The sequence below is a fragment of the Argopecten irradians genome, chromosome 8 (assembly GCF_041381155.1).
Source record: "Argopecten irradians isolate NY chromosome 8, Ai_NY, whole genome shotgun sequence".
Lineage (NCBI taxonomy): Eukaryota > Metazoa > Mollusca > Bivalvia > Pectinida > Pectinidae > Argopecten > Argopecten irradians.
In genome coordinates this window covers 40,112,290-40,129,312 of record NC_091141.1, presented here as the reverse complement: position 1 = coordinate 40,129,312, position 17,023 = coordinate 40,112,290, and the positions used below count along the sequence as shown (strand labels likewise).

Sequence of the window (17,023 nt, the reverse complement as noted above, 5' to 3'; positions counted from 1 at the left end):
AAAAGATAATATCCTAAATTTAGTCGCCTTTTATGATCATGCAATAGGGGCAGCAGGTGCAATTCTAACGCCATACATGCAGGGCCACACACGAAAGTAAAACCTTTTGTTGAAGTACTAGAGACTTGGAAAACAGTAAATAAAAGTGTGCAATGACTAAAATCACTTTAATATAATAACAAATTAATTCTGTTGTTATAAGCGACACATCATTTTCTGTTTTTGTTTTTACAGTTGAGCCAAATTCTAGGCCACAGTGACCAATTATATGTGAGACTGCCCCCTGGCCTAAGGATATGGCACATCTTTCTGGCAACAGTCTTCTCAGCTATAGCAGTATGGGTATGTGGTTTTGAATTATATTTCATGATTTTGCTTTAAAAAATTATTAAACAAATTAATTATGGAATTGAACAATAGATTGAGACACCCCTTTCTGATATGAATCAACATATTTTACTCATTCACTCATGGAAATTAATAATCAACTGTTCCAACCTTTGAATCAAATGTGCATTTAACTCACGCATCCTGAAGACAATTTGAACTCTTCCATTTCAATTGTTGGATCAGTTCATTATGATTTTTCAGGGGTGAATAAGAAGCAATACAAACCCCCCCAAAAACATATCTATAGCCACAGTATAGAAATACTTATTTCATATCAACTATAAGCTTTATAATACTAATCTGGGATGTATTTTTGTGTTTGTCGAGTAAATTTGAAAATAATCAAGGGTAATTGCATCACACTCTAATTCCTCTGTCCCACAGGCTTTCATGTTCCCTGCACATTTATTTGACTCGACATTTAACACAGACGAAGGCCAAAATCTCCGTCTCCCTGTGCGTTTGTATGGAACAGCATTGATATGTAAGTAGCCGTCACTGTGGAATGCAGTCATCTCATTTATGTTACTTTTGGCTGCATGTACAGTATCGTGAGAATAAGAACAAGTTTCCTAAAATGACTGCCAAGGAAATATAACTGTATAGTCAATTACATACGTGGGTCAAAATTGTGAAATCATGAAATCAGGAAATTAAATTTACATTTTGTAAGTGTTTTTAAATTTATGTGATCTAGCTTTAAGGTTATGTATGACTCATCCATTTCTCAAAGTTTCGCAGAACAAAATTGTACTAATTAAATGTCATTGCCATTGTGGGACTTCAATATGTATGGCTATTTTGAATGTCTAGAGAATTCAGCTGTTAAACATTTGATGTTCTAATTGTTACACACATTTTGCTTTAATTACAAGGTTTGTCAATGATATTCTGGAACACACTAAACACAGTCGATAAAGACATCATTCGCCTGGTGCTGCTAAGTAGTGTGATATTCTTCACACTCCAAACTATAGGTAAGTCCCAACGAAACGTACTTTGCTCATGCTCTAATGTACATCCAAGTCAAAGATTATGTATCCATTCACAACTGTGCACATCATCTCATTTACCCCTGAAAGTTCATAATGGATTGGTCTAGTCTTTGATTTAGAAAAGCCTAAATGTGCCTTTAAAGCTGAATTAGTTAAACAAATCCTCAGTCACACTCGTATCTACCCAACAAACCTCTGTTCTGAATCGACACATTAATATACAAACTGATGATAAAAGGTAGAGCAAACAATTTGGAAATAGAGGGATATCACTTTGGCCCTTTTTATGACCACATGGTTATAAACAACCTCTTATACATGTTCCGTAGGGTCAGTTACATTTTGCTTGCTACTAGTATTCGGAACATCCTATTTTTTTCTTGGTTCCGTCATAGTAATTCCCGAGGTCAAAGGATGAAAATTGACGTTTTCATTGTTTAAACATGACCTGCCTAAGATTGCCCTGCAAGTAGGGCGTTAGAATTGTACCTGCTGCCCTATGGCATGATTGTAACAGGAGACTAAACTTAGGAGGTTATCTGTTCTTTTCTTCCTAACTTACTTTCTTCTTCCTAAAGTCCCCTTTGACATTGCCTCACTTTCGGCCTTCAGTTGAGCGTTCGTCCCCGTGAGGTAGGCTTTGAGTACCGAAGCACATAATAGTCTATAGAAGTGGTCGTTTTTTATCCTGCCTGCAACGCAAGGGCGACACTTAGGTATCTATATGTGCAGCGTCCGGGGGAAACGGTTTCCGTGCGATAACTTAATTATTTATTGACAAATTTCAACTAAATTTGGTGTATTGCTTTATATCAATGAGATCTCGTAAGAGTTCGAAAATGGTCAAAATCCGTCAATATTTGCAAGAGTTATGGGACTTTAAAATCGTCAAAACAGATAAATCCATGGTTTCCGCTCAATAACTTTATTATTTATTGTCCGATTTCAACCAAATTTGGTGTATTGCTTTTTATCAATGAGATCTCGGATGAGTTCGATAATGGTCAAAATCCGTCAATATTTGCAAGAGTTGCGGGACTTTAAAATTGTCAAAACATGGTTTCCGCTATATAACTTCAGTATAATGTCCCGATTTCAACCAAATTTTGTGTATTGCTTTATAATAATGAGATCTAAAATGGGTTCGATACTGGTCAAAATCCATCAATATTTGCAAGAGTTACGGGATTTGATACTTCACCTAATTATAAAAATATTTTTCAACTGTAAATAACTATTTTTTGTGATGCAGTGCAGGCGACACATCCACTTCCGTGGAATTCTTGTTTCTCCTGCTTTCCGCATAGAATACAGGGAGTGGGACGACTGGTTCTCGCGTTGTCAGTGTAATGTAACTAGGTGGGATATGTTGCTTGGTGTCTTCGGCGGCATGCTTCGGTGATATAGAACTATAAAAAGAGCACGCCCTGCAGTTAGGACCTGAGAACTGTACTAGCTGCACCTATTGCTGTTAAAGGCAACTAAAATCTTATCTCTTCCTTCTTGTGAACTTAGTATCTTCTTCCTAACGTCCCCTCGACCCCACATCACTTTTGACCTTCTGATGAGCGCTGAACCTGTGAGGAAAGCTCTTGGTTCTGTCCCCTGGCCGAGAAACACCGTAGTAGTGGTAGTTTCTACTACTGCTTAGCACAAAGCATAAAGAGAGTGTGATAGCATTTTCCATACATTGTGCAGGGAAGCCTAGATGCAGCACCTACACCGCAAGTAGGATATTTACCGCCTCATTGCATGGCAAATTTAACATTGATTGTACCGCAAGCGGTTTGCAGTAGAACGAAGCCATAGGCCTGTCATTAGCTGAATATCCCAAATTTAGTCGCCTTTTACACATAAAATAGGGCAGCAGGCACACTTCTAACATCCTGATTGCAATATGTGTTGCTCAAGATTCTCCCATAAAGCAAACTTTTTTGAAAAAATAATATGCTTTAAAACCACAATATTCATAGTTGGCAGACAATACCAGTCATCGAATATGTTTTAATTCATCTCCGTCCACCAGGTTATGTGACCCAGGAAAGTAGTCATTTAAACAAGTGATGTCAAGCATCTACATTAATTGCTTAAAATCAATCTCAAGCTATGAAATGTTCCAAAAATAATTTTTTTTATCAAGGTAACCATGAAATTAAGATCCTAAAAGTTGTCTACTAACGAAATTGAAATTAAATTTTCTGTGTCGTCTATGACATTCCTACTATATATGTGCCGTAATTTTCATACTGTCGAATAAAGGGGAGCTTTTATATGTTATTCACTAACGCACATTATCAATATTCTAAGATTTACATTTACAATTTGTTTTTGTTTGATATATTATATTTACGTTCCATTAACAGCCAAGGTCATTTAAGGACGGCTTCCAATGTATGTGGTGTGTATAGCGTATGTTTGAAGACTGGTATATTTGTGTTGTGCCTTCTTGTGTAGTGAAACTATTGGCCTTTTTACAGTGCTATATCACTGAAACATGCTATCAAAGACACCGAGCAACACACCCCACCCGGTCACATATTGGCAACGAGCGAACCAGTCATCCCAGCTTGTTCAACCCAAGCGATGTCAGGGGGGGACGTTAGCGAGAAGAGAAAAGATCCTAAATTTAGTCGCCTTTTACTATCATGCAAGAACAACAGTAGCCTCCGTATAACGTTTGGCAAAATATTATTTCAACGTCTACAGTTTTGTAAAATTAATACGTATGGTCAGATCATGCAGCCAAGAAGTGGTTAATGCGACTCAGTTTAGGATATCATCTTTTCTCTTACTCTTACCTACCTTTCTAAAACCACCTCACTTTTGTACTTCTGTTGAGCGCTCGCCCCTGTGAGGTAGGCTCTGAGTTATGTCCATGCCCGACACACAGCCTAAGTCTTTAAAAGTGGTATTTATGCTCCTGCTTAGCACTCAGCAAACAGGGAGGGGTACGACTGGTTCGCCCGTTGTTAGTATACTGTTACCGGGTTGGATGTGTTGCTCGGTATCTTGTCAGCATTGATCAGTGTATATTGTAATATGAAAAGGACAAGAAGACACAACACGAAAATACCGCATTTCTCCCAAAACACACACCTCGCACTTCACACACGCTACACTCTGCATACATGGGAGGCTGTCCTTACATGATACTGGCTGTTTGTTTATTTTGATTAATTAACGTATTTTGATTAATTAACGACCGTGGCTGTTAACAAACAAACTATTGAAAATCTAAACTTAAGATAATGCCAATCGAGGGTATCGTTTTAACTAGCTTTATGCATATTCACATTGAAGCATGTCGACATTTTTTTCTTTTAAACTTATGCAGCATAATGGCATGCATTGCATTTAGAATTTTGATTTTTGTTATTTACAAATACATTTTTTTCTTTTGACTTTCTTGGAATGTTTTCATTTTTCAAAATTAATATGCCAGCATGCATACATCATCAAACATAAAATTCACATTTTGCTATGTTTTATGTACTGGAAGGTTTGTATCCAATTCAGATTCTTATCTTTCTCACAAGATTGCATATTGTTATAATAAAATTCACAAAACGTCATATAGAAATGTACTTATGGTACACAAAGGTTTTTTACGTGCATAAACTTTTTTAGATTTTGACTAATAGTACTAAAATATATCTACGGAGTGCCAGGTGATTCTGCCATGCCGTTAAAGAAGCAAAATAACTAAATAACAAACAGCCATGACAGTGGTATGAAAAAGTGGAATACGCTTCCTGACTCCATGATGGTGCCATATCAAAATGAGATTGATATTCCGAGCACTTTTTGCATTGTAAAACAAAAATGAAGTGAAAATTCAGAAGATTATAACAACACTATATCTGTGTATTAAAATTTGTAAAATGGTTTACTCCAAGCATCTTGATTAAAAGCATGCAAATATATCACGTAGCTGTTTAGAATGAATGTAACATTTGGGTAACGGTGAGCTACATGTGTTTGGTTATTAAAATTAAAGGTTGCTGCATGAAGTATATATATTTTTCTTATATCTTTTCACTTCGTTTGGCATTGAACCTTTTTCACTATATACATAGTAGTCTAAATAGGTTTCCACAGTATTGTCCTTAATTAAAATTACTAGCATTTATTGGTGGTCATGCCACAGATCTGAATTTTGTTGGATTTTCAGATTTGTTAGGACTTAAATACAAATTGTTACAAAGTTAAATCAACTGAAATCATTTTGTTTCAATTTTTTATGATTATTTTACCAAAAACATGTAAATCGCAATTTGTATGATTTTAAATACAATTGAATAGAAAATAATATTGTCAATTTCTCAAGCATAAAAGTATTTAGTAGCTAGATAGTATAATATATATTATGTATAACAGCTTGAAGTAGTTAGAAATTCAGTCTTTTTTTTTTGCATCGCAGATATATCTGACCTAAGGAGGCTTTTAAATAGATATTGGTTCATGCGTCGCGAGTTGTTGTTTTTGTTGGGGTTTTTTTCTTCGGAGAAAACACTGATGGATATTCGCGGTTTTAATTTCGCTAATTTCACGGATCCATCCATATTTGCAAAAGTGAATACCTCGCGAAATTTATCAAATTCATGGTTTTACATTTTTTTGTCAGTCGTATGAATGATTCTTTCAAATGTTACAAAGATGATTCACGAAAATAAACCCCCGCAAATCAGTCCAAAACAGTAAATCGCAAAATTTTACACCCGCGAAATTTAACAATTAATGTCAATTATACAGTATCAAATTATTATTAGCGAATCGATATTTTTTCATCCAACGACATTAAGAAAGCAATCATTCTTTCCTTTAGGTGTAGATATTACTGCGAAAACAAGACTGAGTGTGTGGTAAATTAGTTTAGCTTTAGATTGGATAGTTGTTGCGCCATTGCCCAGTTTTGACCGTAGTATATATCCATGCATTGGCTTGCGTTTTCCAGAATAGTGCAGAGAAAATAATATGTTGGCTTTGGCTGTTATTTAATCTTATTTTTTAAAGTTTTATTGGGAAAAAACACATTACAGCTCACGGATACTAAATTTTTTGTGGAATTTACGTGGTATCGTCCAAAGTATTTGAGAGTTTTCATTGCTCTACTAACAGTATACTAACCATTTTTTTTTTTTTTTTTTTTTTTTTTTAAATTAAAGCTAAGTCGTCTTATATATGATATTTCAGTTTGCTTCATGCTGATTTTGGCCTATTGGTTGCGAAAATTCGTTTACGTAAATAGCACGTGAAACAAAGTTTGTTTACTGTAAGAAGAAAGGTTAATGACAGCAAAGCTGAGTTGTTTCTGGTTTAGTTTCAGCTTTGTGTGTGCCCCTATCCACCAGTTTGTGTACTGCCCCTATCCTGTGGCTGTGCGCTAGACTCGTTACCATAGGAATCAGTAGTTATTTCTACTGGCTCCTCACCAAAGACAGCAAACCTCGGGAACACTGGACACTCTATCGCAAAAAGGTACCCAGCCGCACAAAAACCCGTTTCGTTTGTTATTTTATTCCGTTGCTGCTGCTAATCCACTTATTTTTTTTTCGTTTAAGTAGTTGCTGAACGCCCAGTATATTTTAGTCATTATTATAATTTTTATTTTCATTTTTTGTGCTTAACATCGATATATACATTATATATGATTCTGCTCTAAAAAGACATTAAACATATGATAAAATGTGTTTATATAACTATTGAGCTATATCATTTAATTTTAAAGACACAAACAATAAAATATCGGTACTTTCCAAGACATAGAAGGATTCCTTAGAACAACCTGTTCTTGGTAAGTTGTCCTCAAGTTGCTATTTTGCATTTTCTTTTTCTAAAACGCCGATTAGTAGAGAAAGTAACTGAGAAGATAGAATCACTATTACTGTGTAATTAAATAATTATAAAAGCCTAAGTTATTGCATGAGGACGTTTCTCTCTTTCTTTTCAATCTTTCTTCTATTCAAATACGTTTCTCAAAATCGATTTCATCACATGTGATAGTTCAATTGTTGTACATTTGTTGTTAATTCGCAGTGTTGTGATGTATTGCTATGATGTCCGTTGGCTTTATTTGTTTTGCATTTGTCTTCAGTACAAAATATGAATCTTAAATATTGTAAACTAATTCATATTTTCGCGTACCAATACAATTGTACCGTTTTCATAAGTTTGCAAAAATAGGTTGTCACGAAAAATAGCTGCAATCTTCAAAGTGAAATATCCATAACTGTAAAGTCAGTGACTAAAACGTGAGTGAGTCTTTAAAATGAAAAGATACGACGAAAATAATATTAAACTAAACACTAATAAATTTAATAAGCATTTTGAAAGATATATTGGCCATTCAAGATTCATTATCAGCATCCGTTGTTGTAAAATATAAAAAAAAATACTCCTCCTAAATTGTCTCCTTTTATCAAGGCGTATTCGAGTTGTAACCCATACGACCGTCTTAGAATTTGGTTTTGTAAGAATATCACCAAAAAAGATATTGAAGAAACATTAAGTTTGATATTACAATGTACACATGTTGAGGATGCAATAATATTAATACCATATTTTTATATTGGTATGTCCTTTATTCGTAATCCGACAAAGTAACTATAATATACTTAATAACACTATTAAAGCCAATCAGAGCGAGAAATGTTTAGTGCGAAAAGCGAAGAATGAGTCAATTATTTAATAAATGCAGTTGTCTGATCCTACTGGTAGCTATGGACTTTTTGTCAACAGACATTTCGCAACGAAATGGCACCATTATTATTCATGCAAGCAATGGAATAGTGATTGGTACATGTACCTGACTTTCATACTCAATATTCTAGGGGTTACTATCACTGTCATCATATCCACCGCTGAACTATGTCATAGTAAAATTAACAGCATTGTGAGGATACAAAAACCGTCCATTTCCAGTCTTATAGAGACTTTATTTGAAGATTATCATTACAATTATTTAGAGCCGTCAGTTTTGCTACGACATATTCCATGGATGATAGTGATAGAAACCCCTGGAGATTTAGGATTCATTCTTTTTAGAAGGGATGAATGTTAATGCTACATGATTTTGACATCTTTTTTCAATTATTTTAATTTCTGATGTACTTACAGTGATAACTGTTGCAACCCTGGGACAGGGATTCTTCACAAAAGCCTGGTTCATAACGCAAGGCTCGCAAACCCTGCTTGTCGTCATAAGCTATTTCTATTACTGGGCCATTGGGGGTCGTCTCGTATCCCTAATGGTAATGACAAGGTCAAACTCGACAAGGGATCTCAGGGATTACAAGGACAAGGACCAGTAACTATGTTGACCAGTTGACCAACGGACGGTTACCATGGCAACGCCTGGACCAAGGGGCTGTTCAGAAAGAATGCGTTTATTTTTTAAGAATTTTAGATAATATTGAGATTATTTAGTAAGAAATATGAAATCATTGTTAATTATGATAGTTAAAGGGGATTGATAAAATATTTGGTTTTTAAATTTTCAAACGTAGAGTGTTATAAACACGATGCAATTAGGTTGTACAAGTTGAGATTTTTTAAAGAAGGGGTTTCAGCTAATCAAATATCTACTAGTGCGCAGTAATAAAGAAAACATAGTGAATATTTAGATATATTTTTTTTCAAAAATTAATCGTCCAAAATACCAAAGCAGTTCTTGAATGACAAATCAATATAGTTTTCTTACTATCAAAAACACGTGAACACGTATTTAAATTACTAGTATCCTGCTTACAAGAATTGAAATAGATTATGGCTAAAAGGACATCCCTGTCAACTTTTATTATATTGGTATTGACGCTAAGTATTATTCAAATAAAAAAGGCTTAAAGGATATCCCTGTCTAGGACCTTTTATACATTTGTAATTCACAACATGTACACTAGACAATATTTTTTGGAATTCCATCTCTCAATGTACGCTACAACGATAATATAATGTATAGCAGAGTTGCTGGCATATGGAATTAGAAACGGAAATATGTTAAAGTGTACATAAAACAAATCATTAATATTTCCAGTACAGCCAGTTTCGGTGCTGTTTGTTTCAATTTCATTCAAACTTTAAATGCACTTGCATTGTTTCTTACATCAAATCATTGTTCAATTTACATTCATTTTCTCTTATTTAGATGTGATGAAAAAATCTTATGAAGCATTTGTGACACACAATTTCTCAAGATTTTGCAAACATACTTATTAAGGCATTTTTAACCATTAATGATAAAAGAGATATCTACGAATCTGTCTGAAGAAATGCCGTGGAATTATTTACTCTGCCAAACCAATAGTAGAACTTTTGGGGAGATAAGTGAAAAAAAAATATGTTCCAACTTTAAATATCTTTGTGTCATTTTATATAAGTTTACTCTTTCAATGTCATTCACGTACACACAAATGTCAATTGTATATATATGCCTTCTTCATTAAATGTAAGTGTTTTAAATCATTGCATTATGGATTGTGACGGTTACCATGGCAACAATATAACTGCTAAACTTTGGTGACCATTGAAGCATTTTCAGTTGGCCCTGACATTTAAAACCGTATAGGTATTCAATATAAAAAAGTTAAGTTACTTATATGTCATTTGATGCAAAATTGGGAAAGAAATACATTATGAAATAATAATTATCGGGATGAAAATTCTATTTTGTACTAAAAGAGAGGAACCAGGTCAATGTTTATCTTGTCTCGCGAAACAGACAATTTTATATACAGGTGTATACATCTTTGTGTGGTATATTTGTCTGGAATCGAATTAGGCCATCTACTTACTCTCGGCCATAGTATTTGTCATTATTGGATGCCATTTGAAAGTTTAGGAATTCAGATCAACTGTGGTTATAAAATCTATTATAAGGTAATGTATGTGTAATGTTGGTATGAATGTTTGATGTGTGCGAATGTACTCATGATCATTATATATAAATCATAGCATGTGCCTATTTTTCATTTGGCACCTCGGAAATGTTGTCTTAATATGAATTGTACATTTTAAATAACATCCGTAGCATCACCGACGCCTTGTTACCTAGTTTTTAGTGCAATCAAATTGAGGCAAAATGCAAAAACTAATTCTAAGTACACTTCATTTATGGGTATACAGGATCAATGTTCATATACCTAAATGTAATAGGAATTTTAATTAAAAAAAACTCTAAAGAATGAAACTACTCATTTAGGCTAGATGTAGTAAGCATTAGAGGGAGATTACTCCATACATATAAAGTATTTCCCCACAATGTTATTTGTATCTGATTCAAAGTACGACAGACCGTAGTGTTCATGGACAAGTTGCCTTGTTTCTCACAATTATTGAGGACCATTCGATTGGGAAGGATAATATGAAGAGATCATTTATATCGAAATTATTATTCATTGTTATAAGATTCGTCTGTACAATGTACGTATGTTCTGTAGAACCCGCCCAACCCCATTATACCCCACCAATATATTTTGTCGGCTTGAGGACAAGAACAGTATACGTTCCCCTTGATAAGTCGTAATGTGCCTGGTTTAGTAAATATTCTGATTTGTGTATTTCTTCTTGTCGACTGTCTCTTGATTCTTTTCCTTGTTACATACTAAAGAACTTTTAAAAATATTACAAAACATACTTTGTGCAAGTAGCATGCTTCAGTGATATAGCACTATAAAAAGGACAAAAGTTCCAATATAAAAGAAGACACTACATGAATATACCGCAGTCTTCCAAAACACCCGAGGTACCCCGCACAACATACACGCAACACACAGCATACATGGGAGGCCGTCCTTACATGACCCTGACTGTTAATAGGACGTTAATTAATCAAAACAAACAAACAAAAAAATAAATACGTAGTATGTTTATGGAAAAGTATACCACTACGTGAGTTATGCAGTTACACTTACACCCTGTTACAATATTTCTTAGTTACCCCCTGTTTTGTTTCGAAATACTTTGATTTTTTGTTGGTTTTTTTTTTTTTTTTTTTTTGCTTTTGTTTTTGGCACAAATTCGTTTGTTAATGCATTGTAAAATGCTTTTTGGTCAACAATAATTATTAACTTGCATATATATTTCAGATACGCTATCATATTTTTTTTCAAATTTCAGATTTTCAATTAAAAAAAAAAATCATAACTTCCCAAACACTATGGTGAGGTATGTTTTTGATTCCTTGTATTTGCAGAGGGTACCCTTAGCCAAAAATTTTTACTTTTTATTATTTGATTTACTCCTCTTTTTGGTGGTACACTTTACCTTAAGCAATAAAGTCTTATCTCATACAACAGAGCGTATATGTGTCAGTGTCTATGTTAGTCAGTACAGTTAGCCAGAATGACCCTAGTTCAAACAAGCTTAGAACGCCTGCATATGACATCTAGAGACCAAAAAAAGATATTGATGTTTTAAATGGCTTCATGTCTGCAATACTATACTTATCTGATAAAAGTTTTGTCACGAAAACAGATTTTTATTACATATTCCCAACATTCCGCTCTATGTATTTAATCATCAGATTTCATGGTGCTTTTTTCGTGAAGACAAATAATTATAAAACTGTATATGACCTCTACAATTCTTCGAGTTGTTATTCATTAATTCTTAACACTTTAAAGAGAAACTTCAATCTTGTTTTGTAAGAGTGAGAAACATATGAATGTTTAAAAAAAATATCATGTTTTCGGATGCCAGCCTTGATTGTAATGTAATTTGTTCTGTACAATTTATTAATATCTAAGAAATAAGTTACATACTAATGCTAGTGTCGGAAGTGGAAAGCCTACTACCTGGTCACACATTTTAATGGTTCCCGAATTCCGGACACCCATGTTTTGTGTCTCCTGACCAGATTTTATATTAAATGTCCCCGTCACGTTATGAATGTACCCATCATCTTGTTGTTTTATATGTATAGACTACAAATAAATCATATTTTTGAAACTACACCTACTGATTTGTTGTATTTATGCATTATCACACACTTAAACAAATGATCCCAGAGGGATCTTAGCGCCCACCAAAGAATGACCTACGTCTGACAATGGAAAGAGGATCTTTTCTCAACTTTTCAAACTTTAACTACATATTACTACATATACAATTTGAGAAAGATCCTTTGGGTACTTTTTGAGATATATAACAGTAACAAACTTAAATTTTCAAAATTCAAGCTGTTCACTGATCGGCCCGAAAATGCAATATGCAGAACTAGGGTCCTAGGGGAACCTACACATGAAATATGAGACAGATCTCTTCAGTACTTTATTGAAAATAGCGGTAACAAACTTTAACTATCAAAATCCAAGATGGCTGCCTGGCGGCATATTTGTTGACCGATCGGTCCCAAAATGCAATATGCACAACTAGAGGACCTACATATAAAATTTGAGAAAGATTCCTCAAGTATTTTCTGAGAAATAGTGGTAATAAGAAATGTTAATGGACGGAAGAACGGACGGACGAAAAGCAATTTGAATAGCCACCATCTGAATACATGCATAAATTCGAGTATGAAACATGCATAAATTCGAGTAGATGGAATTTTCATGTTAACTGTTTTCATACGGCCAATAATTTGGGGGGAAAAATGAAGATTTTAAGTAATGTTTATCAAGACTTGCTTAAAAATGACGCAAATAAAAATGCATCAGCCTCTTATTTAAACATCTACAACCAACATAGGTTGGTTCAAGGGCTATAAAATGCGGTCCTACATAAATGAAGTGGTTCATCAATTTGGCACGTTTGTTTGTTTGATTAATCAATCTGATTTAAAATACAGATCCTTATTATCACTACGTTTGATTGATAAGAGGATCTGAGAACATCCCATTTGGGGTCACGTCAAGTTGACCTTTTGAAATGGCCATTCAAATTGGCACTGCCAGAATCTTGCCTGGGGACGAAATAGTTTGAAAAAGCTGTCCAAATTATTTTCGTATATGTAGTCATCTCGCCCGAAGTGCACAACAATGCTAATTGTATATGTATACTGGGGCGAAAAGACGTTTTCAATTGATGTTGTAAGGCGTAGAAACTGCATTTGCTCTGAAGTAAACGTGGTATAAAGGTCATCTGGACGTGACCCCATATGGGATATTGTCAGATCCTCTATGGAACGGAGTGGTTATAAGGATATGTGTTTTAATCAGATTGTTGATTAATTAACGTCCTATTAACAGCTATGGTCATGTAAGGACGGCCTCCCATGTATGCGGTGTGTTGCGTGTATGTTCTGCTGGGTGCGTGCTTTGAGAGACTGCGGTATATTCATGTTGTGTCTTCTTGTATAGTGGAACTGTTGCCTTTTTTATAGTGCTATATCACTGAAGCATGCCGCCGAAGACACCAAGCAACACACCCCACCCGGTCACATTATACTGACAACGGGCTTACCAGTCGTCCCACTCCCAGTGTGCTGAGCGCTAAGCAGGACCAGAAACTACCACTTTAATAGACTTTGTTGTGTCTCGGCCAGGGGACAGAACCCAGAGCCTTCCTCACATGGGCGAACGCTCAACTCAAGGCCAAAAGTGAAGCAGTGCCAACGGAGGCATTAGGAAGGATAAAGTCAGTTAGGAAGAAGAGAAAAGATAAGATCCTTTAATCTCTGAAAAGTATATTATTTCATTACATCTGTAAATTCAGAAGATTTTAGAAATTTTAGTCATTCTGTTCCTTGCGGTTCTGATAGAACCACCATATCATTTGAATATTATGGGGTGTGGCCATATAATTCATCATTCTGATCAGCCTAATGCCTTAGAAGATTTGTGCAGTTTTGGAAAGAAGTAAAAAAAAATATTTAGACAATCGAATCGTTAGAATTGTACCTGCTGCCCCATTGCATGATCGTAAAAGGCGACTAAATTTAGGATCTTATCTTTTCTCTTCTTCCTAACTGACTTTATCTTTCCTAATGCCTCCCTTGGCACCGCCTCACTTTTGGCCTTGAGTTGAGCGTTCGCCCCTGTGAGGAAGTCTCTGGGTTCTGTCCCCTGGCCGAGACACACCAAAGTCTATAAAAGTGGTAGTTTCTGCTCCTTCAGCTTAGCGTTCGCCCGTTGTCAGTATAAGTGAGGGTGGGGTGTGTTGCTTGGTGTCTTCGGCGGCATGCTTCACGCACTGGGGCAACAATTCGAAGACCCGTTGCAGTCTCCCAGTACACTCGCCTCGCACAACATACACGACACACTGGGGAGGCCGTGGCTGACCATAGTGTTAATAGGACGTTAATAAATTGGAATGAAGATAAGGGTAACTCTGAAAGCTACAATGTATGAAATAAGAACGATTTTCGACTTGAGACTTTTCAAATGTTAGTCTGCGGTATATTATTTCAATAATTTTGGTGAATATATCGTGTTCACAAGGTCTAATAATAATTGACATGACTAAAAAATAGCACCCAAAATTTCGAAATTTGCTTTCTTATAATATAGCAAAAACTTTATTTATTACATTTTGCCTACATCTTTGTGATCGTAATATGTAATTATTCACACTCTTCAGAAAATATTACAGCTTAACGACATAAAACATTTATTTTGATACCGTTTTGGATCTAAAAGGGAACCCTGTCATACACCTCTATCCAGTTGTTAACTTGGCCATATTACAGCCCCCTTAATTTTTTTAAGTATTTCAAGGGTATACCGCAGTCTCCTAAAACACGCACCTCGCACAGCATACATGTAAGACCGCAAACATGAGAGACCGTCCTTACATGACCATAGCTGTTAATAAGACGTTGATTAATCAAACAAACAAATAAATAAATTATGCAATCGATTTTTTCTTGTAACTAGTCTTTAAGCGACATTTTTACAAATGTAATACCACTTTTCCTATCTTGGTTTTCTATTCGTCCACAACGATAGATAGTTGTGGCTTTGACTGTAAACTTGTGTTTTGGTCAGTTTGGAAGATGTTTTCCCTTTTCTCCCTTTGTCTTTTGTCATGTTTCCTTTCCCTGTCTTTCTTTTATATCCAATTTTTCTTTCGTGAAGTCATTCGCTCCCTGCATTCCTGTTTTAAACAGTTGTGTTTTTATTTGGCCGAGATAGACTCCATTGTTCCATTGGCTTTTTGTGTGATTCGCCCATTGTCAGTATAATGTGACCATGTGGGGTGTGTTGCTTGGTGATTTTGGCAGCAAGCTTCAGTGATATGGCACTATCAAAAGTTCCACTATACAAGAAAACACAACACGAACATACCGCAGTCTCACAAAACACACACCTCGCACTTCACACACGCTACACAATGCACACACGGGATGCTGTTCTACTCACACACTCTACACAATGCACACATGTGAGGCTGTCCTTACATGTGTGACAAACATACCTCAGTCTCCCAATACACGCTACATACCACATATAGGAGAGGCCATCCTTACATGACTGGCTGTTAATAGGACGTTAATATAATCAAACAAAAAGAGATAAGCACAAACTCTTGTGTAGTTATCTGTCTGTATTTTTCAAATTCACAAAAGAGACAATTTTTGTAAGGTTGGTTGTTTTTCCTCATGAACCATCATTCTAAAATGTTTCCAAACAGTTTCATTATACAAGAAAACACAACACGAATATATCGTAATCTTCCAAAATGCGCACACATACACGCAGCACATCGCATGCATGGAAGACTGTTAATAGGCTGTTAATTAATCAAACAAACAAACAAATCCTGTCCCGCAGATAAGATTTAGAATTGCATCCGCTGTGGGTGAATCCCCTTGACATGGCCGAAAATAGCACCCAAAATTTCAACATTTGCTATCTTAAAAATGTAGCTAAAATTGTATTTGTTACATTTTGCCTACACCTTTGGGATCATAATGTAACTATTTATACTCTTCAGAAAATAATAGTTTGACAACTTTTGACTCTAGCGTCTGCACGAGAATCTTTCCATTGAACAGGCCGCTGAGTATCGTTAGGAGTGCACCGAAAGGGAACAGCGTATTATAGATCGATCATGAATTCCTTCTTGCTAGTATGAATAATTTCAAATATTCCTAGGTATGATCAGGGAGCTTTTATTTCCATTTGCTTTCACATCTTCGTTTTAAAAATAGAGGTGTCAATAAAAAAAACTAAAGCATAGGGTTTGTTCCTCTTTATCCCACTTTTTCGAGATCAAAGGAATTATACAACTGATTTCCTTTCTGGGCATGAGTTGTATATAAATCTAGTGAAACTGGGTCGGACAGGTGTAGAAAGTTCCATCACAGAAGAGAGTATCGGCGTTACATAGGTCGATGATGTTGCTGGATGTCGCAAAGGCTATGATGCCGGATTGGTCACCATCGTCAAGCAGAAGGAATTCCTCTCCAGCAGTCGTCTGTGTCCATTTTCCCTCGAGATTGATGTCCTGGATGGTCTTTGGTAGTTGAGGAGTGTGGGTGCGTCTGGCGTTTAAAGTAATGTCTTGCTAGACTGCGACCCTGCAGGTAGGGCGTTGGAATTGTACCTGTTGTCCCTATTGTATGATCGTAAAAGGCGACTAAATTTAGGATCTTATCTTTTCTGTTCTTCCTAACCGACTTTGTTTCCTAATGCCTCCCTTGGCACTCAGTTTTGGTCTTGAGTTGAGCGTTCGCCCCTGTTAGGAGGCTCTGGGTTCTG

General features: G+C 35.5%; 1 protein-coding gene across 6 annotated transcripts in view; it reads left to right on the top strand.

Annotated features, from left to right (window-relative positions):
• LOC138330356 (tumor protein p53-inducible protein 11-like) overlaps positions 1-12,334 on the top strand; it is a 166,480-nt gene extending 154,146 nt beyond the window's left edge. For 5 of the 6 annotated variants that reach the window (XM_069277934.1, XM_069277929.1, XM_069277931.1 and 2 more), the window contains 4 exons: positions 235-342; positions 775-874; positions 1,266-1,367; positions 8,502-12,334. In XM_069277934.1, the coding sequence (XP_069134035.1) occupies positions 235-342; positions 775-874; positions 1,266-1,367; positions 8,502-8,695 (504 nt within the window). In that variant the 3' untranslated portion in view covers positions 8,696-12,334. Of the gene's footprint in view, positions 1-234; positions 343-774; positions 875-1,265; positions 1,368-6,705; positions 6,864-8,501 lie in introns of all 6 variants that reach the window. The other variant, XM_069277930.1, reaches the window with a different exon arrangement.
• The last annotated feature ends 4,689 nt before the right edge of the window (positions 12,335-17,023 follow it).